Source organism: Sander vitreus, chromosome 6 (assembly GCF_031162955.1).
Source record: "Sander vitreus isolate 19-12246 chromosome 6, sanVit1, whole genome shotgun sequence".
Taxonomy (NCBI): Eukaryota; Metazoa; Chordata; class Actinopteri; order Perciformes; family Percidae; genus Sander; species Sander vitreus.
The window spans coordinates 31196870-31219091 of NC_135860.1; the positions used below are offsets into that span (position 1 = coordinate 31196870).

Genomic DNA, 22222 nt, shown 5'->3' on the forward strand with positions numbered 1-22222 from the left:
AATCTAATGTAAATATATTTACATGTTATCGTTTATTTACAAGTATGTTAAAGAGAGACGTATCTCTTTGCCCTGTCAGACGCTGCTCTCCCTCTCCTCTGACTGCTGCTCTGAATCTAGAATCGATTGCTTTTGCCTGGGTTCCCGGATGTTAACACTGAATCTTTTTACATTTTGCAGATGAATTTGGCGTATTGGATTTGAGCCAGTTGAAAATATATTAGTAGAATTTAACACATAGTTTTTTTTTTGCATCTGCATTTGGTATATTGTTTTTTTTTTTTTTTATGTTGAATTTTTTATTCTGTATTTAGAAAAAGAAAAGGTAAACATGACTTGTTGAAAACTTGAAGGGTTAAATTCAGAGGCAAAACATTGAGATACGTCATTTCAATGCATAATATTCAGTGCTAGAAATTCAACGGCTTTTTAATTTCAAAATGCGATGAAACAGATTTACTTCCATACATAGGGAGCACTAGCCTAGAAATCTAGACCACCTTAGGGGCAGCAAATGTAATTTGCAGCCAGGGGGTCTAGCAACTCTCCGTTGGCTTGCGAGCTGGAAAAACCAAACTCTGGTCAGGCCAATCACATCGTGTATAGAGTCGGTGGGCGGGCTTATGGCTGCTGCTGCTGCTGGGAACAGCTGTCTTCTGGAAGACTTGGAGTTAAGCTTTTCGGCACTGAAGTCATTCTTAAAAAAGGAAGATGTGTTCTGATTTTAAAGTTGAATCTATCATCTAGTGTTGCTCTGGTTGGTTGTAGAGCTATCCTATTGCGTGCAGAGGGAATTTGAAAGACAACCGTTTATCCCGCCCCTCGGATTGAGCCCTGCCAATGGTGAGTTCCCAGACCCAACATCTGGATGTGGGTCTGGCTTGTCAGGCTAAGGGAGCACACATGCTCAGTTCAAAGGAAACTGTGAACTGTGCAGGGAAAAACTGAACAATGGTTGACAAGCAAGATTACCCATCAGTCATTGCGCCTCCCTGGAACAACACTGTACATCTTGTAAATTAATCAAATCACATTTATTCATGTTACACACATTTCAATAGAATACGTTTTGTAATGGTATCAGTTTTTGTTTCAATATTTTAGTTCTGTAGTGTAAAATTTACACAGTAGCAGCAACGTATCCAAGCTGTTTACGTTGCTGGGGTAACGCACTCAGGAAGTGATATCTGCGTTGGTGACGTTGCAGGGTGTTCCAAATGCGGGAATTTTGTCGAGGGAAGTTCCCTTAACCGTCATGGAAGACGGGAGTACTGTTTATGTACACTGTGGAACAGAACACAGCTTTAGCTTACTGTGTGTATTTCTCTTATGCTTTAAGTGCTGTATAGCTCACGTCTATACGTCATATTCTTGCTTCACATGATTTAACCTTTCAGTCGGTTGTTATTGCAGTGTAGTCACCAAATTGCCAAAGCATATAAAATATTTTCTGTTGTGGTGGATGCTTTGGTTTCCCCTTCCCCCTTTCACTGTTGGTTGACACGGTAAAAAAAGAAAAGTGAAGCTGAGCAGCCAAAGTCCAGAGGAGCGTGGTAGGCCACGACGAGAGCAGAGAACAGAGAGCGGCGAGACGGGGGAGAATCATTACTGATTGAAGGAGCCTCCTGAAATGGCATGTTTGTGTCTGCTCAGTGCCTCTGTGCGCTTCTGTCCGCTCAGCAGACAGACAACCAGCTCGACAGTCCAGCCAGTCAGTCCATCAGTCAGGCTCGCCCTCTCTGTTCATCTCTCTCTCTCTCTCTCTCTCTCTCTCTCTCTCTCTCTCTCTCTCTGACTCCTGCCTGTTACATAAAGCCATTTCATTTAGCAGACTTCTCTAAGCTCCTTTGTATGTTGGCATTCAGCTGCCATTAAGGGGGATTTTTATTAGGATGATGCCCATGTAAGCTGAGCGGAGTGGAGTACAGCAGCTCAGGACTGTACAGTACAGCTCTCGCCCACGGGCCTGCACTGCTACAGAACCACAGAGCAGCACCAGAGTGTGTCTCTGGGGAAGAAAGCATAGTCCAGGGCTTTTTGTTTTTTTTAACAAACAGAGATGCACTTTTACCATTGACCCTCTCCTTAATGCTTTTATTGAGGATTCATACCTTGCAGGCAAAATGCTAAAGCCATGACATCAACAGGACACTTTGAAGGAAAACTATCTTCTTTTTCTGTGCGTGCTACATCGTCATAGGTTTTGTCATGAGCATGGCACATTAAGGCTGCAGTTATAATAACACTAACAGTTCAAGTCGAGTTTACACATGTAATTCAGTGCTGATCCAGTCCCCTCTTTGCTTTTACAGGTGGTGGGAGGCAAGATGACAGAATCTGGTAGACTTTGTGCTTTTATCACTAAAGTGAGGAAAGGAAGTCTAGCAGACACTGTTGGACACCTCAGACCAGGTATTCAAAACACACACACACACACACACACACACACACACACACACACACACACACACACACAAACTTGTACACAAAAACTCAATTAGTGGATTTGGTAGTATTCAATAATGATGTGTATTCATGGTATATTCACATATCCTTTGTGACATCCAGTATCTCTGGTGTTTTTGCAGGTGACCAGGTGCTGGAGTGGAATGGGAAGCTTTTACAAGGAGCCACATTTAAAGAAGTTTACAATATCATTCTAGATTCTAAGCCTGAGCCGCAGGTGGAGCTGGTGGTCTCGCGGCCTATAGGGTGAGAGCTCACAATCCCTGTCTCACACACGCACACACACACACACACACACACACACACACACACACACACACACACACACACACACACACACACACACACACACACACACACACACACTGTGTACTCCTCACAAGACAGTTAGGGTGGGATGTTACCGAGCAGTCAGGGGCATTGGATGACCGTAGGGCTGGGCAATATATAGATATTATATCGACATCAATACATGAGGCCAGATATCATCTTCAATTTTTGGATATCGTAATATCGTGATATGACACAAGTGTTGTCTTTTCCTAGTTTTTTTAAAGGCTGCATTACAGTGAAGTGATGTCATTATCTGAACCTACCAGACTGTTGTAGCTCTTCTATTATTTGCCTTTACCCACTTAGTCCTTGTATCCACATTCTGTATTTATTTATTTATTTATTTATTTATCAAAACTCTCATTGTGTTACTGCAATATGTTGTGAAAGCACCAATAGTCAACCCTACGATATCGCCGCAATATCGACATCCATGTATTGTATAAAAGTATCATGGTATCGCCCAGCTCTAGAGGACCGTAACTGACGTGTTCAAGCACAAGCCAAGGACAAAATAATTAGAGAATTACATTTGTGTTACTTCTTGGAACAACACATCAGCACAGAGTAGTGTATTGCTTTTGTTAAATTATGTTTTAGATCTTATATTTTGCCTTTGTTTAATTATGTTTTAGATCCTTTGTTTTGAATCAGTAACGAGTAATGTCAGGACTGGGTCCTGTCCAGAGTGTCTGCCTGCCTCTTACCAGTTGAATGCTGGGATAGCTTCCAGGCCCTTGGGACCATGAAAAAAAGTAATCAGTTGGAGAGGATGAATGTATATAAGTCAAATTAAATGTTATTCGTCTGCCAAGTGCCTAGTGCTGGGACAACATATATATATATTTTTTTAAATATATGTGTGGCTTTTTTTCAGGAATTTTTAATAATTCCTTACAGTAGACCATAGTAGAATGATGAATGAACAACATGCATGTCACAAACTAAAACCAATTAAAGCAGAAAAGATGCATCGGGTTGTGACTGCATCACTTTTATTGATTTTTTTTTTCTTCTCTAAAGCAATTATAGTTCTTATGTCAGTAGGCTTATTTAGGCTGCGTCACTGCCTGCATTACTCTGCTTTGGGGGGACAGTGGCACCTTTGCTTAGCCAATTCCTCTATCTGACCTGCTTTGTGCTGCTGAGGGAGTTGCTGGGTGAATGAAGACTAATGCGGTGCTTACGGTCATTAGAGCACAGTGCAGTCAGCATTAGCTCAAATCGATCCTTTCCATCCCCTCCCTCTCTCCTGTCTCACACACTCACGCTCTTCCTCTTCTTCTTTTTTCCAGAGATATTCCAAGGATACCAGACAGCACACATGCACAACTGGAATCAAGTGAGTCTTGTCAAAATCTTTAGCCTATTACATTACCCCATTGTATCCTATTAATCAGCCTAGAAACATCAAGTAAAGGAAATGTCTATTAGAGTTGCTTCTGTCACTCTGCCTCGCTGTATTTCTCGCGGCACGCTTTCTTGCCCTCTTTCTGTCTCTCTTCTTGTCTGTGTCTTTCTGTCGTCCTTACGACCATCCCCCCTCTCTCATTTTATTTTCTTGATGTTACTAAAACCAACGTCACCACTAAATAGTCTGACTGTGTCGTCTCTGCGCTGTCAGGTTCGAGTTCTTTTGAGTCTCAGAAGATGGATCGCCCGTCCATCTCCGTCACGTCCCCCATGAGTCCCAGCATGCTGAGGGACGCCCCCCAGTACCTGTCAGGACAGCTCTCAGTAAGTGACCTCAGCATGACATACAGACAAGGGCGTAACTTTGAGTTCAACGTTGCGGGGGCTATATTACAAATTATAACTGGGGTGTCTGGGTCGTCCCCCAGGAAATTTTCAGCATCAAACGCTTCATTTCCTGCATTCCGGTGAATTTTTCTGCAACAATTTGTGCCTTTTCTGCATGCAAATGTCTTTATTTATGTAAAAATTATTATTATTATTAATGAATCAATCTCCCTTATTGTTCAAAACTCTCTGCAGATTCCAAACATTACAGGTATTTCTGGATGTTTTATTAGGAATTATGTTCATCTTACGTTCATCAACAAATATCTGTGTTCCACAGCATTTAAACTCTTTGACTTCAATACCCCCCCCCCGTAATTTACATACAGCCTACATATGAAATCATCTGGAGGGATGTTATTGTTAGATTGCTTTGACCACTGTTGAAAACGTATGAGTAAAATGAGTTATTGTGTTCATATGACTGTGTTTTGGAATATGCTTCTACTCACATTGGACATTTATAATACAAAGCACAACTTAAATCCTGGTTCAAACCATTGGGCTACCAGGCACAGCTTCTCTCACTCTGGCTGCTCAGCTGGCCCTTTACCAACCCAGCACAGGATTGTAGATCAGGTTACTGTGTGTGTTGTCCATTATCCTGTGTAAAAGCCCTCCTGGGGTAAATGGGTAAAGGGCTGCATTAAAGTGAGAGATAAATCAGCTCTCAAATTCAGGGTCCAGCTGGGAAATAGCTTTAGCATCTAGGTAACACTTCCAGGACGTGTCTTTTCTCACAACATCGATACGTGAGTTTGACTGACATCGGGTTTAAAGACTGATGCCAATCTTAAAATGGAACCATTTTCAAATATTTATTTATTTTTTTTTGCTTTTGGTGACTTCGTAAATCAGGAAAATTAAAACAAAGAAGTAATTTCAATACATTGATACCTTTAACACTGTGTCAGCCAACTCAAAAAAACACTGAATTCTTCAAACCCCCAGATGTTCTACATGAAGCGACTGATGAGCTGATGAATGGAACAGTTCAGTTCAGTCAATAAACCTCGTGAGATCTGCAGTGCCCGATGAGTAATTCTACACAGTGAAGAGCTATCAGTATGATCACTTTTCGGAGCCGTCTTTACATTTTTTTTTAGGGACAACGAGGGTTTAACATCACTGTGACGCAAGCTTTAAAGCAGAGCAGAACAAGAGAGATGGTGGTAAGGCATTGATGATTACAAAGGGCCTATGCAGAAAAGAGCAAAGAAGCTCAGGGACAAGTAGTCAGAACGGCAGAGAAGCAAGGATATAAGTTCAAATGAAAATAAGAATGAACCCACTGGCCTAAATTGCCCATCTGAAATTGCAAACTTCTGTTGTTGTTAAGAGTGTATTGTGAGTTTCTGTTGTTGTTTTGTGGGGGTTTTGGTTTCATTGCATTTTCTTTTCTTTTCCTTTTTTTTTTTTGCTGTTTAATTTTTGCTTATCCAGAGCCAAAGCCTTAGTAGAAGAACAACGCCTTTTACCCCTAGGGTCCAGGTAATTGGCCCTGTCTGAAGGGCACAATCTATATTTGGTCTTTGCTCATTGACTGTTGACTGGCCTTTTTCTGTTTGTTTCCATACTCTGGAAAATGCATTCGCGGGGAAATGGCAGCTTCAAGTTTCCCTCAGTGCAGTGCATTGTGCCATTTTCTTCAATTTGATTTCTTGGTATCACTGTTATGATGAGAGTTATTACTCATTTTAACCCGTTCACCTCATTATTCCTAGGTTATGCATGCTCAACTAATCTGAAAAAACACACACACACACACACACACACACACACACACACACACACACACACACACACACACACACACACACACACACACACACACACACATTTAAAGAGACACTCTTCCATTGCCTGCTTTGACACCAGTAATTGACCCAACCTTGTGTCAAGCATTTTGGGTCTTTGGCAATGCAGGAGGGTGTCTCCCTGAACTTTCTCAGGACAAAGGACTTGGGTTATCTTGTGCTTCAGTGTGATATGAACCCAGGCCTGGAAGTAACCCTACACACATCTACAGGAGAACTCCTCCATGTGCGTGTTGAAGTTGTGTTAATTAGCAGCTTATGGTTGATGGGTCTGCAGTTTCATGTTGCAGTGAAAAGATACCAAGTTCGCCGTCCTGTGTTGGAAAACCAAATTGCATTTTCCCTTCCAGATGAGTGTTTAAGCAAATTGTACCTCCCCAAATAGCAAACTCCAAACCGAGCAAAGCTTTGAAGGGTCTCCTTTGCTCCAATGGTGTCTTTTAATCTGTCATCTATACTATCAGCCTACTGTTTCTGTGGTTTTGTTTAATGACACGCTTTGTGTGAATCTGTAGTTCTTGATTCAGTTAGCTTGAAGGTTAACACTCCTGCTTTGGCATTTGGATATTTATCGGGCTGACACTGTAACAGTATGTTGTTTTGTACCCTCAACAAGCTTTAAATTGATCTGATGCGAGAATATTGTTTGTATGCACATTATGCATTAAGCATGTAGATGTAAGTTTTCAAATTTAGTGGAGTCTAAACATTGAATGGAGGTAAATAAGTAGGTTTTTTGTGTGTGTGTGTGTGTGTGTGTGTGTTTATGTATGTACTCTTGGAAAAGTGTGTATGTTTCAGTTCATTCATTATTAGATGGACACGTTGAGTAGTTTGTGATTGAACCACATGTACTATCACTAATAATCTTTAAGATTCTAAGGTGAATCTTTTCAGAAACACAGTATATTTACATTTTATATAGTATTTTGGTGGGCTACAAGTGTAGAGACTATTTGGTACAATTTGTTTACCCATAAGCCCTCTGTTCTCTGCTTCTGCCTACATGAAGTCTATTGACTTGTCCTGAATGCTCTTTCTTGCGTTTGCTGCATGTATAGCTGGTAGTTTTAAACGGCGCAGACCCTTTCCATAATCATATTTTTAGAGAAGTATGGACAAGAGCTTAGAAGTTTTATTTCTCATTTCATCTACTTTCTGTAAGACCTCAGTTGGAGTTTTTTCTTCTTCTAAGTGTCTTCTTTTGGAGTCCATACTTCCCTTTTAGTGTGAACTGTCTTCGATTCTTCTCGCAACAGCATGATTGATTTCTCCATATCAATGCCCATTGAATATCTGAGAGAACATTATTAGAGTCAACATCTTCACTTGTACAGTAGATGGTATCACTGTTCATTTTAGAGCATGTTGCCTTTAGCATATCTATTCAATTGACATTCAGGCTAAATGCATTCAGTTCCATTTAATAAGCTTTATTCATCCCTGCAGGGGACGTTTTTAATGACGAACATAAACACATAGATTTTAACAACACTTGATGTAAAAGAAGAAAGCACACATGCATAGCACCCTGCACAAAAACACATCTTTTCGTTCAACATAATGACTTAAATATCACCCAGCTTTTATTATCGAAATTTTGACATTTTTAGCATTATCATACCATATTAACATTGATATAACAAGTCCATGTTTTAATGAGCACTTGAGCTCTGATAAATTGCGCCGCCAAGCATGTGACATCATCTTAGCAGGTAGACATTATTCCTCCTTTCCCCTGAAGGGTAAATACAGGAGAAGACTCTATGCCGTAGTCAAAAACTTGGTCGGAATGAGGCTACATTTACACTGCTACATTTTGGTTTTTAAGCGGAATAATAATCTAAGAACTAATCTCTGTTTTTACTAACCCACCCAAACAGCATATCTCAGGAACATTCTCGTATACTGGGCATGCGCGTGCCGGGGTAAACAGGGGGCAGCATGTAGACTCCGCCCGCTGCTGGTAGTGGCCATGGTAACATTAGTAGCTTAGTGTCAAAGAACGAGACGTCATGACCCATAAGACCCAATCAGGAGGAGAAACATTGGCGTCAGTGTTGATGTTGCCATTGATAGATAGATAGCTAGCTAGATAGATAGATAGATAGTCTTTATTGTCCACTGCGGCCGTTGAGACTGCAACACAACCCCAGAGATTCCAAACCAAAACGGGGTCAAAAGTGTTTTCAAATTGGCCAGAGCAGGGGGAATGCGAGGTGTAAACGTAGCAAAAGATATTCATTTTTATACCAAAACCTAGCAATATAAATGTAGCCTGAGATTCACACTTAAAGAAGTCACAAATGCACATGTAATAGGTTTATTTATAATTTGATGAAGTTGTCTTCTCCTGCATTAGTCCCTCTGTGTGCTTCTATTCCCGTTGGCCCTGACCAGTGTCTAAGCAGGCTGTTTCTGCTCTTCCCCCGCAGGTCAAATTGTGGTATGACAAAGTGGGCCATCAGCTAATCGTCACCATCCTGGGCGCCAAAGACCTGCCAGCCAGGGAAGATGGCCGGCCCAGGAACCCTTACGTCAAAATCTACTTCCTCCCTGATAGAAGGTAAGAGTAGGAACAGTTACTGTTACCATTTTACCCACCCCACTTATTATTTCAAAAGTTCTCTCCATTGAGGAAGACATAAGATGGAGTTATTATACATTTTGGACAATGGATTCTGTATTAGTTTGAATTTTTTTGGAACAATGATGTGTTGTCACTAGGTCATGTGTCATTGTTTTTCTGTCCATTAGCATCAGGAAAGGCTGTAGGGATATATGTGGATGTGTGTCTAAACACTTTGTTGGTCGTTCAGTGCAGTTTTTGCACCTTGTTTAGCAGTGTGTTCTTATGCACTGATGAAGAAAGCAGGAAGTGGACATTTCATTCTCATCATCAGCATGCCCCGGTGATGTGTGCTCTGTGCTGTGTCGTGTTATTGACCTGTTGTATTCGTGGCTCTTCCCCCATCATGGTTGTAAATAAAAACAGTTTGAATTATTGTTCCTCTAGTGACAAAAGCAAGAGGAGAACAAAAACGGTAAAGAAATCCTTAGAGCCCAAATGGAACCAGACCTTTATGTATTCGCCGGTGCACCGGCGGGAGTTTCGGGAGCGCATGCTGGAGATCACTTTGTGGGACCAAGCCAGGGTGAGGGAGGAGGAGAGCGAATTCCTGGGAGAGGTAAGGAAACCAAAGGCCGCCCATCAGGGACACTCACTGACAGTATCTCAGCTAATCCTCTTGAATGGAGTCAAGCCCTTAATAAAGAACCTTGACCCTTACAAGGTTCTGGTGGTCCAGCCTTTTTTCCAACATGGACAGTGATCTTTGATGATTTTATTTCATGTGTAAAACTGTTACGATAAATAAACACACCTTGGTAAGAGTGAAGGGATTGTTTGGGATTGACGCTGACTGTAAGAGCTCATTGAGTATTGTGGCACAAGTGTGTATTGCTGTAATTCCATCACTGAGAAAAACTATGCAAGTTTGTGACCATTGGAGTGTAGGGAAGAGGATTAGGGCCACATGTGAAAAATGTATTTGAGTTCAGAGTTTGACTGTTTTCTCAGAATTCTGACAAAAAAAGTCAGAATTCTGAATTTATTCTCAGTGTTCTGTCTTTAAGCTCAGAATTCTGACTTTAAACTCGGAACTCAAATACATCTTTCACTTGTGGCCCTAATCCTCTTCCGTAGGATTGAAGCCATTTTTGACCGTGGCCTTTTTTCCTCTGGCAGATCCTTATTGAGCTGGAGACAGCTCTTCTGGATGACGAGCCACACTGGTACAAGCTGCAAACCCACGATGTGTCCTCCGTGCCGCTCCCACGTGCCTCCCCGAACACACAGCGCCGCCAGCTCCACGGAGAGAGTCCGACACGGCGCCTCCAGAGTACGTAACGCCTCTGCCTCTGCCACTGACACACACACACACACACACACACACACACACACACACACACACTTTTTAATATCTTGAAATAATGAAATTAAATAATTTGATGAGGCAAGACAAGACATTTGTTGACAAAAGGCTGATTTACCCAACCATATGCTTAAGCACTAAGTTAAATAAATAATTTTACTCAAACCCAAGACGAGACATTCAATTGTGTGGCTACATTTTGAAACTTACAATTGTACACCAAAAAATGGAAAATGAAAATGGCGGCACCCATATGTACATAGGGAGGATCCTTCTTTTACAGTAATTCTTCCTCCTTTTGATTCTGATACGGCAGTGTTAGTTTAGCAGCATACAATTTAGGAAATTGGGCTCAAAATGTGAATTTCTTTACAAATAAAAACATGTTCCAAAGTGCAGCTGAAGCTACTGTGGCACAAGAATTTCCTCTTTTTGTTTGTTGAGACTGTGGACAGTTGTTGTAGTCACTGTGCTATGCCAACATGTGCTTTGTTGCCAGAACTGGTACGCAAGAAACAGTACGGTTACAGGATAAAGTCGGGCTAGACTTCAATGTGGCCAAATTCTTTGAGGCAGGTGAATAATCAAGCCTTGTCTTAATAAAGTAGACCTCATTTACGAATAGAGGTTCACATACATTATTACAGCACTTCTGGTCCCACTAGTTTTCTGTTCCTGCTTTAGTTTATGAAGGATTTCAACAGGTGTTGTTTTTGCGCATATTTTGTCTTTGCTATGCGTGTCACATCAACCTTACTGCTTCTGTTTTTACAGACAAAGGCTCATATTCATACAACTCAGGTAAAGGCCCCCTGCACTCGCAGGCAGTGCTGCTCTGTGGAGCGTCTGAGTGTTCTTCTGTCCCCTGCAAACATGCTTCCTTCTGCCCTGATTCTCCACCTACCCTATTTTCTGCAAAGGGTGTATGTCTCTGCTGCCTTACATGGAGTTCAATGAGGGGAGAGGGTGTACATTTTACACGACTGGTTTGAAATCCACTCAGGGTATCTGACACATGCACGTTTTGGGGGAACACAGCTTTAGGACAAAGTGGTCTCTCCCTCTCTGTGTATTCACCTGTAAACTATCTCACAATCCTATCCTGCTACCTGAAACCATATCCTGCTAAACGTGATGTTATAAAAGACAAGGCTATCTGCCAGTTATGGCAGACACAATATACTTTGATTTTGACCAATTGCTTTTCCTCTGTGATGCATATTTATTATTTATGTTGTATATATATTATTTTATTTTCCGTTACCAACATTTTCCCTTTTAAGAATGCACAAAATGCTTTCGCCCCAATGCAAACGTTGCAGCCCATTCTACTTTGCTTGTGTTTGTGTGTCTTGAATGTGAATATGTTCTTGAAGTTATCCTGCTTACTATTCTTAATCTTCCAAAACAGCGGTACTATATTCAGTTAGAGAAACAGAAAAAAGAATAACAGATAATAATTTTCTTGACTTGTATTTCCTCGAACCAAACCCCAAAATAGCAAATTTTCTGACTTTAAACTCAGAATTCTGACTTTAAACTCAGAAAATTATACATTTTTCACATGTGGCCCTAACCCTTTTCCGTAGGAGTAGGAGACATTTTTGACCATGGCCTTTTTTTTTTTTCCTCTGGCAGAGTGTGCCGTTCTCATCACTGTTACATTCTGTGACCAGATATACTGGTTAACGTGCTTCAGACGACTGTAATGTAGTCTGCGTTACGCAGGACTGCTTCACTGTACTGCTCCTACTAGACACTTAAGGTTTGCTCGCTTCCCCCAGCAGAAAGATTTTCTGGGCGTTTGCGTAAGTGTGAGGTGAAAGAGCTGACAGCTGGAAAAAGTCTCCAGCCAACTGAGCTGAGAGGTTGGGAGCGGCACTGCCAGAGTGCAGCACTTGTCATTTCTGATAAAGCACACTTGTCCAGTTGATTTAAGTTGACTTAACGGTGAAGGCGGTGGAGTTGGGGGGGGGGGGGCTTCAGGGGGGGGGTCATGCTTTAAAGAGAGGGGGACAGGAAGGGGCCATAAGGCTACTGGGAAAGATGAAGAGCTGTAACTCCATATCACTTTTTTTGTTGAAGTGGAGCAGCGAAATGCAGCATTATTTGTCACAGCCGACGCATATTTTCACGTATATTATCCAAAACGCTCTCTTGCGGGGCCGTTTGTTGTATTTGTGGGTTGCGCGGTGACATGAGTACATTGGATGAACATCTTATTGGATTCCGTTAGAACCTTCAGTGCAACCGGTAAAGATAACAATCAGACCAGGGAGGCATAACACAAAATAAAATGGGTGAATAAATAAATGAACTAGGTAATGAAAATGACTTCTCCCTCTTCCCCCCATCTCTCTCTTTCTGTCCTCATCCAATTCTGCACCCCCTTTTGTTTCCCGTGTTTCCCCATGTTTCTCTCTGTCTCTTTATTTCAAAGGATCCCAGAGGATAAGTGACAGCGAGATCTCAGACTACGATTGTGAAGATGGTGTTGGGGTAATAACAGGTAATACATTAAGGTCATAAGACGTATGCGTGCACGTGAATAAAATCTTTGGTAATACAAATGAATGAAATCTGAAAAAAAGTGCCAGTCTTGAGTTAAAGTACCAAATAGATTCTAACCAGGCCGTATTATAGTATTTATTATTTTATTATAACCTCCTACATGCCACCATCTGTCAAATGCTTCCTAGGCCTGAACAGCGTACAATACTGTTATGTATCATATTAGCAGGGTGAAATGGTGCAGCACATCAGCAGCAGAGAGATTTTTTTTGAACTGCTAGTTGCTGTTCTGCTGTACTCACCGAGGCTCCAGCAGCACGCCCACGCTGCACATCAGAAAAGGAGACGCTCTGCTCTGCTGTTACCAGCCAGAGAAACAGTCAGAAGGAAAGACTGAAAAATACTTCAAATTTGCCCACTTGAGATATCAACCTCGGAGGATATTTTGCTGAAATAGCTACCGAAGCCATCGAAATAAATAGATGCTTGCTTTTTTTTTTCTCGTGCAAAAGATAATGTCGGCAAGCAATGTGTTCTTTGCTATCGTCTTTCAATTAAAATCAGCCCTCTTTTTGTTCTCGCACTTGAAGACCACAGAAATTGTGCCGCCCTTGTTTTCGAGGACCGATGTTGGTAAATTGCAGAATGGAGACAGCTGCCTGCACTGTTGATTAAGCGTGTGGTACATGTTTCACGTCCCTATTAGCAGACACAGGCCACGGAGAAGAAGAGAGGGAAAGAATGTAGAGAAGAACTGCATTGGAGAGGGACGAGAATAGATTCTGTCAGACAGATAGACAGAGTATCAGCCTGGGCTTGCTGATGATACTGTAGCTGAGGGAAATCCCCCTCCAGCCTCTTTAACATTCTCATCAGCCCCTCACTGCCTCACCATGCCCAGTCACCTTCACTTCATTCACAGTAGAGGGAAAACCCCTTCGCTCAGCTCTGGTCACACCCTCCTCTTTACACAGGCTCCACCATATCTCAGTTTACCCTGCAGCCTTTGTATTCAACTGCTGACACTATTACTTTCAAATGAGGAAGAAAAACATGTTTTCATTGCACTTTATTTTACGGTACACCAACTGCCAGGTCACTAATTGTCAGCAGTGGACTGCACACTAGTAATTACTCCACATTACATGCCTATGTAATGCTGTGCCCCGTGTTATGTATCATTTCTGTTATTGTACCATTTGTACAGTGCATTTAATCTTGCTTTGATCCTACTTCTGCTCCGATGCACTCCTCTTGTGAATCCCTATTAATTGTCAGTAAAGGTGCTTCTCTTCATATGTGCTTAACAGGCAGGCTGTACTCATGCGTGAAGCAGCATGTCAAGAGGAAGAATAGACTTAATTTGGCTCTGCATGGAAGTTGATTGCTCTGCTGCAGGAGGCTCTGTGTTGGTGCTGCTGTTTAGAAATGGCAGATGTGTTCCTTTTTTAAATCTAATCTGCATCATAATGATGAAAGTATATTGTTAATTTCTTCTATTTCTTTCCACTTCATCTTTAGCTAGCGTTTATTAAAATCTGTATAGAAATGGTAGAAGTACATTATGGAGGAATTTGACTTGCATCTACTTGGATCATTTAGTTTGAAATATGTAAATTGATTGATTGTTTTAACTAGCATGCACAGCTACCTCCCATCAAAACAAACTACCATATTTATATGTCAAACTTTCTTAAGTGTAGGCCAACATTTCTTCAATTCTTCAATTTTTCTTACCTTTCCTTCTTTTTCAACTTTTGATTCATGGGTTTTCTTTTTAATGTGCTATACACTCTATTGAATATCAATCAACTTTAATAGCGCTAAGCATTGACCTTAACCATGGCTGCTTGCCATGTCTGATTATCAGGTAATGAACTCTTTCAAGTTCAATGGACAAATCAGTCTTTCAGAAAAAAAATCATTATAATGTTTCACTTTCTTTTTTTTTTTTAAATGCTATGTTCATGTTTAATGCACTATGTTAACACAGCAGATGGATTCCACCTTTATTGAAACGTAGTCCTCATCTTTGGAATGTAGAAACTAAAAGAGAAAAAAGAAAATCTGTGCCTGTGCAGATTAGCACCGTTTTATAAAGTTGGGTCTGTTTCTTCTAAGTTATTACAGGGTGGGGTTACACTGGATCTGCACCATTAGCTGTCATATCTTTTCATTATCAAAAGCTACAGATTTAGCCATATCACTCACTCAAAAATGCAGAGAATTCACAAGGTGAAATTGAGTGTATTTGTCTAGCAATTTAAAGCCCGCCACTGCAATCATTTTGGTGTCAGAATATTATTACAGATTCATCTAAAAAAAAAGAATCTTGTCCCTCTTTCCCTCCCTTTCTTTATCCACTCTTGTCTTCACAGACTACCGGTCCAATGGCAGAGACTTCCAGAGCTCCACGTTGTCTGTCCCCGAGCAGGTGATGTCGTCTAACCACTGCTCTCGGTCGGATGATATTAACCGGGCGCGGTCGCGCTCTCCCAGCGTTCCCCCACCCTCCAGGTAACTAAAGCTCAGTCAACTTCCTGGGCTTGATTTCTGGGTGGACGCTGTGTTTTGATTTTGTTTTGGATATGGATGTATTTAACACCCTGTTGATATATTTCAAGAACAAACGCATGTTGAAAGAGGATGCCTTAATGTCCATGCGTAGGGGATCCTTAGAGATTAGGGATTGTACTGCCACATCACCCCAATGTATGAATGCGGTATTTCTGGCGGTTACTCTGAATGCCTCACATAAACATGAGGCCATGTGCCAGTAGGGGGCAGTGTGTAAATTACGTGAGGGGTGATCCAGTCCACTTCTGTCACACAGCAGAAGTCTGGACCCAGCCTTTGACCTTAGGCCTTCTCAGTACAGCTCCTCCACTAGAGTGGACCACCACAGTGTGTCCGACGATAACTACTCACCTGACAGGTACACACACACGCTCTCCAGCTTACACTTGTGTACAGTAGATGCATGCACATCCGCGGGCATGCATGAGCAGATGCTGACAGGCACAAGTGGGGGCTGATGAGTAGACATGCAAGGAGGTGTTTGTGCGAGCCTACACTTATGCACGACGCCGTTTGCCTTAAACTCTCCGGAAGGTGATGTTGTCTGTGAGCGCTTTTGATATTTCTTATATTCTTGCTTTTAAAGAGCAACCTTCTCCATTCCTTGGAAATATTGCTCATGACACAGTGGTGTGGATTCCCTATCCCTTAATACTTGCTTCCTCTATCTTCCTTGCATCATTTATGCAAACAGTATTTCTTAAAAAGAGGAATCTTGGGCGCCTGGGTAGCTCACCTGGTAGAGCGGGCGCTCATATATAGAGATTTACTCCTCGGTGCAGTGGTCGCAGGTTCGACTGCGGCCCTTTGCTGCGTGTCATTCCCCCCCTCTCTCCCTTTTCAAGTATAAACTGTCCTATACAAATAAAGACCTTAAATGCCCCAAAATAATCTTTAAAAAAAGAAGAAAAAAAAAGAGGAATCTTATCGTTAAAAACAAACAAAACACAGCAAACAGCCAATAAACAGTATGATCCTGAATGTTTTGTTAATTCACCAAATCATCAGAAAAGTCGTATCACAGTTAAAATCCTGCATGAACACGAGACTTTGGTAAGACTGCACTGCGTAATTACACACACTGAGTAATTAACAATTAGCTTTTATACCATCTTGGATTCTGGAGGCTAAAATTATGCAGGAAACATTTGGAGCCAATGCTCATGCAAATGCTGCATACAGTATACATTATCTGCATGTATATCACTATCTTCCTGAAAATGGTGGTCAAGGGGAAGTGGTCAGTTATCCACCATCAGCACTTATTTTCTGTGAGGGTTGGAAAATGTTGCTCCAAGAGTCCAATCATAGCCTTGGCACTGCCAGGCCGCAGCTACTTCCCCCTGTCCAATTAACTTTATTTGATATTTCGGAGGCTTGGCCTAAATCATTGTCAGACGCAGAAAATGCACTCATCTAAATTGTCTGGGACAGTGCTCACTTGAGTGTATTTCAGCTGCTTTAATTAACAGCGTCCGGTTATTTATTGAAAACAGTTGAAAATGACACAGGAAATTAGTCATGGAGAATTTGGAATTGTACCAGAACTCCGACAATATTAAAAGATCTCCTCTAGAATCTGTGTAGCTTTTTGTGAGGCTGCTTTTTTCCCCCTGTCTTTTTCTCTGTATATTCCTACTTTTTTTAAAATGTTGTGTCTGTAAAAGAGTAATGTGCATGGTCTTACGTTGTCTAATCATTCAGTAGAAGTGACACCGAGCAGGTTTTAGGTGTTTGGACTGTGCTGTTCTGTTCTTTAATCCGTGAGTGCTTCGGTGTACCACTTTCATCCGTCTGTGTGGTAAAGCTGAGGAAGACATCTCCTCGCCATCCGATCTCTCAGCCTCTCTTTATCTTCCTCGCCTGTTTTTCCTCTTTGAAACTGTTACATCAACCTTTCCTATGAGCTTTCTCAGTCTCTTTACGGCCTGTTTCTGTGAGAAATCTCTCGTTCTCTCTCCCTCAGTTTCCTCAACCCTCCATCTTGCTGCCTTTGATTCTGTCTATCTCCAATCCTTTCTCTCTCTCCCTCTCTTCTGCTCCTCCTCCTCCTCCTCCTCCTCCTCCACTTCTTCCTTGGCGCCATCTCAGATCCATCTCTGTCTTCTCTTCTCCCTCCATGTGGTTGCAGCCATTTTCTCACCCTACCTCGAACCAGACATACTCAGCCTATCGATGATCCTCAGAAGGACCCCAGGTAGACATTTACCTGAGCATGCATGAAGCCCTCATCTCTGCATCTTTCCAGCCCAACACCGCCTCAACTCCAACCCGCAACCCCTTTCTTTTCTTAAGGGAATCTTTCAGTTGGGTGTTGAACACATGGCACTGACACATGCCACTGACACTATGGCATGTTTTTCTGTCACTGTAAGAACCTCATACTGTAGTAGTCACTTGACACTCAGGCTAACTTAGGGCTGGGTATCCGTGAATTTGAAAATTGGTTCCTGAACGATCCTACCAATCAAATAAAACCAATAAAATCCATTTTAACAAGAAGAAATTACAACGTTACAATGAAAACTTAACAGTACAATTACATTCCAGCTCCTTTACACCTATGTGATGCACACTGTAGTCAAGCCTCTCAAAACACAAATCACACACACATGAGCCCCGTCTCTGTGAGTAGAGTTTTTCCTACATGCCTCTACAACGTGTAATGTTAGACAGCCAATTGCAGGCAGTATCTTGGTAGAAGCATGCTGCATGCTTATTGGCTCACCGACACTGATGAGATCTACTCCTTTAGGTATGGAAATATGGTATACTCAATGCTATGGAGTCAGTTTGGTCGGTGCCTAAAAAGTATGGAAGTTCGGTACCCAGCCCCACCCTAACTACACTGTGTTAAGGAACATCACACCACATAGTTTTTGATGCACTGAAGATGCTGCTTCCTATTACCCGGCCATGGTCAGTGCCATCAGTGTTGTGCTGTGTTAAGTATATATTTCTTCTGCAAAAATCAATTATATACATAACCTATACATTACCTTTTAGTAGTGCAGTATATTGAAAAAATGAGTGACTCTGTGGCCATACACTTCATCCATCCAGTATCAGCATTGCTTATTCTCTCTTTTCATCATCTCAGTCATTCTCATAATAACATTCCTCTCATCTCCAAAAATGGATCACGTGAGCAGGTGTGATTCCTAGATGAGCTAAATCCTCATTTGTCTTTTCACCTTATCCACCAAAAACAAAGTGACGATGGCAATACTGAAAATGGATAAGTGTTCTATGTTTGTGAAGCTTTGTCCAGCAGAGGTGGTTTCTCCTGCAAACACGTTGATTCATTCGTAGCGAAGAAGTATATGCTAGCCGTCAGTCCATATGTGATCACTGTAGCTCTGTGGGAAGTTCAGACGGAGAACGGATAGAGTAAGTCTGTAATGGGAATACCAAAGGTGTACTCCACGTTTTCTTCCTTTGCAGGTTTTTTTTGAATTTCATGTTACTTCCCCTTTTGCTGAAAAAAAAAAAAATTAAATGCTGACCAGTTGTGATATTTTTCCGCCAGCCGCAACCATCGCGTGTATCCGATCTGCCGAGAGGAAGCAGTCAGGTTACTGCGTTCCACTAGGATGGCCCGCGCCTATTCTGAAGGCGCCTACTCCTCCGACTATGACTACGAGAGGTATTGACATGCACTGCTGCTGCATCTGTGCATCCGCCATCTTGTGGTCACCTCAAGTTGTCCCTCGTCCGTCTTTAATTTCCCCGTGCTCGTACATGTGATGACAGAAAATGATATCCTGTCCGATATCGGTTTTTGTTAAAGCGTCATCACAGCTCTGAAGTTGTGTCGATGTGAAACAATAACACACAACTACCTCTGTATGTTGAGGTTCAGAGCTATTTGTGTTGCTGATGCCAGCTCTGTGTATATACTGGTTGTTGAGTAAAGTGCTGGCCAGCACCTGACTGTCTCTTCGTTGATGTCCTTGTTCATGTACCCATGCACATTATACCAACAGCGGTATGTTGCTCAGTGGTGTGTGTATGAATTTTAGTGTTTTTATTTTATTTTATTTTTTTTTACAAGCAGCTGCTTCTTGCTCACCTATACAATGGCATCTGGGATGCATTGCTCTGAGCTGCACAGTAGCTTTGTAAATCCTCTGTTTGCCCTTTGGCTTCTTGTGTCTAGCCAAAATGAGCTGCCAGGTCCGTTTCAAGCACCCATAGAAAGGCCTGCTGACACCCATCCATCTCCAGGACCCACGCCAGCGTTCTAGTGCACCAATAAAAAGAAAGAACTCACATCCCCCCCCCCTCCAGAGAAACTGTAAATGACTCCACTTTTTTTCTGTCTTCAATCTTTCGCCTGCTGCCATCTGGCTTTCAGTCAGGAATAACGTGACGTTTGTGCCATTTCTATGAAAAAAAGTGATGAGTCCTCAGAACCCAGCCCGAGAGCCTGACTGACTTTATTAAAGTGTCACAAAGTTTCCCTGAGGCCCAGCTTGGCTCGACTTCAGGCTCAGCCTATAGCCTAGATAGCCATTAACGAGAGCCCTCCGTCTTCTTGTCTCTCCCTTTCTTTTGGTCTGAAAGGAAAGTAGCTAGCACCTCAGTGTTATTCACAGAGGGATAGAGTAGATTCCCTCTCCTCTCTTCATACAGTTTGTTTCTGTCTGCACCCAGGCAGAGTAGAAGCAACACTAAGAACTGAAAAGAAATGAGGGCAGAATAAAGAAACAAAAGACAAATGGAAGAGGAAGAAAAGACGGAGATGAGCAACAGAGAGCATTAGTAGAGTTTGAGCCTTTTGACAAGTGTCTTAGTTTAGGTGGTTTCCCCCCAGAACATGAGACAATGTTTGTCATGGTTCTGTTGTTTCAGTGCATCGCCCCAGAGTGTACCCCGAGTGGGACAAAGCCTGCAGCGTAAACGCATCCAACCAGCAGCTTTTCCAAGTACAGAAAACTAATATTTGGACTCAGTTTGAGAAAATAGTGAGGAGTGCTATTCCACAGTTCAGTATGCTTATGTTATGGCTATATCCATCAAATTACACCTAATGAGAAGTTTGATTTGTAACAGACATAACCTTCACATTGCCCATTAATCCTGGGCCATAACAACCTCACGATGTGAATCCACTAAATGATAATGTCGACCATCACTGTAAATGACTGCAGATTAAGAATGTTAAAGGCTACTTAAGGTCACTGACTGATGAGCCTTTGTTTTGCTGTTGGAGACAGAAGGGACATCTCCTCTACTGGACAATTTTTCATACTGCAAAAGGCTACAGACACTACAAGGCTTTGACAAGACTGACTTATTCATTCAAATTCAAATGATTGAAATGACTTTGAAGTAAGTTTTTCTTCCACATTCTCAAAAATGTTCAACAAAGCCATGATTTAGAAGAAAATCTTTTGGTGTCTATTAGCCTTATTAGAAGCAGCTCCCACCTATTTGTATTGTGCATACACAAACTCTCCTATGCTTCAGAATAAGAATGGTATAATGGTTTGGTTAAATACTGTTTGTTTTATTTATGAACTTCTGAAAGGGATACGATTTACAAATGTCAGTTTCACAAAAAATATTTCCTTTGCTTTTGTGATATGTGCAGTGTGATTCAGGTCTATGAAATATTTTTCTTCTTCTTCTTCTTCTTTTCTCTCTGCAAAGTTAAACAATATCCATGTAAACTATCAGTGATTTTTCTTGGTTGAGAAACCTCACCTGCCTTTTTTCCTCCAGCTCCTCAGATCAACAAGATTTGCCTTTATCCTCACTGTGCCAAAATACTTATGACGGCCGGGCATTTTTCAGGAAATACCAGATATAACGAGCCAAATGCAATGTAAAGACACACTTCACTTTTCCCTCACATTTCACTCTACCTGAAACAGACTGCAAATGAACACTCACCCACCACGTGAAGAGAGACAGCACATTGTCCCTGCTAGGTCTGCACTACCTGAGGACTTCACTGTTCATTCACCTAGCCCTTTTAACATGAAAGTGGTGTTGTCTGTTCTCCAAGAGTTGCTGAATAATTTCATTTTTTCACTTTAAAGGACCATACCTGTATTTTTGCTTGTTTCAGCCAATTAACTGCAAACATTTATGCAAATCATATAAACTTGACATCACGGCAGACCAGTGTCCAAAGTAGATTGTAGGGTCATTTTTGAATGGGTTCTTTCTACTTTACATGCGTTATTAATATACTTTCATTTCCATACAGCTTACAGCTTATGGAGACATGTTTGGTAGTCCATGACAGTGAATATCATGTCAACTGCAAAAAGGCCTATATGATATGGAAACTGGTCAGCAATAATGTTGAATATAGTATGTGATTTGTATCAAATGGGTTAAAACGTGCAAAAAAAACCAGGTATGCTGCTTAAACACATGCACTTCGGAGGAGTTTTGAGGGTGCAGCTAATTTCCATACTGTCCATCCTGCCAGCATACTGTCCCTGCCCTGCTGGGGCCCCACTGAGTGCCTGCCTATCTCTCAATAACCTCTGTAGGAACCACGGAGCCATGGATAGACACGAGTATCACAGCAGGTCCCGCTCGGCAGACCAGCGGCCCACTATAGAGCGCCCCACATCCCGCTCGCGCTCCACTGAACGCCCCCACGACTCTTCGCTCATGAGGTCCATGCCGTCTCTGCCATCTGGGAGGTCCGCCCCCCCCTCACCTGCCTTGACGAGGTGTGACCCAGATCGGAGACGCTAACCATCTTAACACAGGAGCAGACTGGAGTTTTTAGTTGTACAATCATTTCCCTGAGGCATAGCT

At 41.9% G+C, this 22222-nt stretch overlaps 1 protein-coding gene across 1 annotated transcript in view; it reads left to right on the top strand.

The window, feature by feature from the left end:
• The window catches only part of rims2a (regulating synaptic membrane exocytosis 2a), a 174526-nt gene that overhangs the window by 98083 nt on the left and 54221 nt on the right, over positions 1 to 22222 (top strand). The window contains exons 10-23 of the mRNA XM_078253724.1: positions 2313 to 2412; positions 2589 to 2712; positions 4095 to 4141; positions 4424 to 4536; positions 6043 to 6090; positions 8852 to 8982; positions 9433 to 9604; positions 10165 to 10318; positions 11126 to 11152; positions 12792 to 12860; positions 15241 to 15379; positions 15696 to 15797; positions 18969 to 19085; positions 21949 to 22134. Coding sequence (XP_078109850.1) covers positions 2313 to 2412; positions 2589 to 2712; positions 4095 to 4141; positions 4424 to 4536; positions 6043 to 6090; positions 8852 to 8982; positions 9433 to 9604; positions 10165 to 10318; positions 11126 to 11152; positions 12792 to 12860; positions 15241 to 15379; positions 15696 to 15797; positions 18969 to 19085; positions 21949 to 22134 — 1529 coding nt within the window. The remainder of the gene's footprint in view (positions 1 to 2312; positions 2413 to 2588; positions 2713 to 4094; positions 4142 to 4423; positions 4537 to 6042; positions 6091 to 8851; positions 8983 to 9432; positions 9605 to 10164; positions 10319 to 11125; positions 11153 to 12791; positions 12861 to 15240; positions 15380 to 15695; positions 15798 to 18968; positions 19086 to 21948; positions 22135 to 22222) is intronic.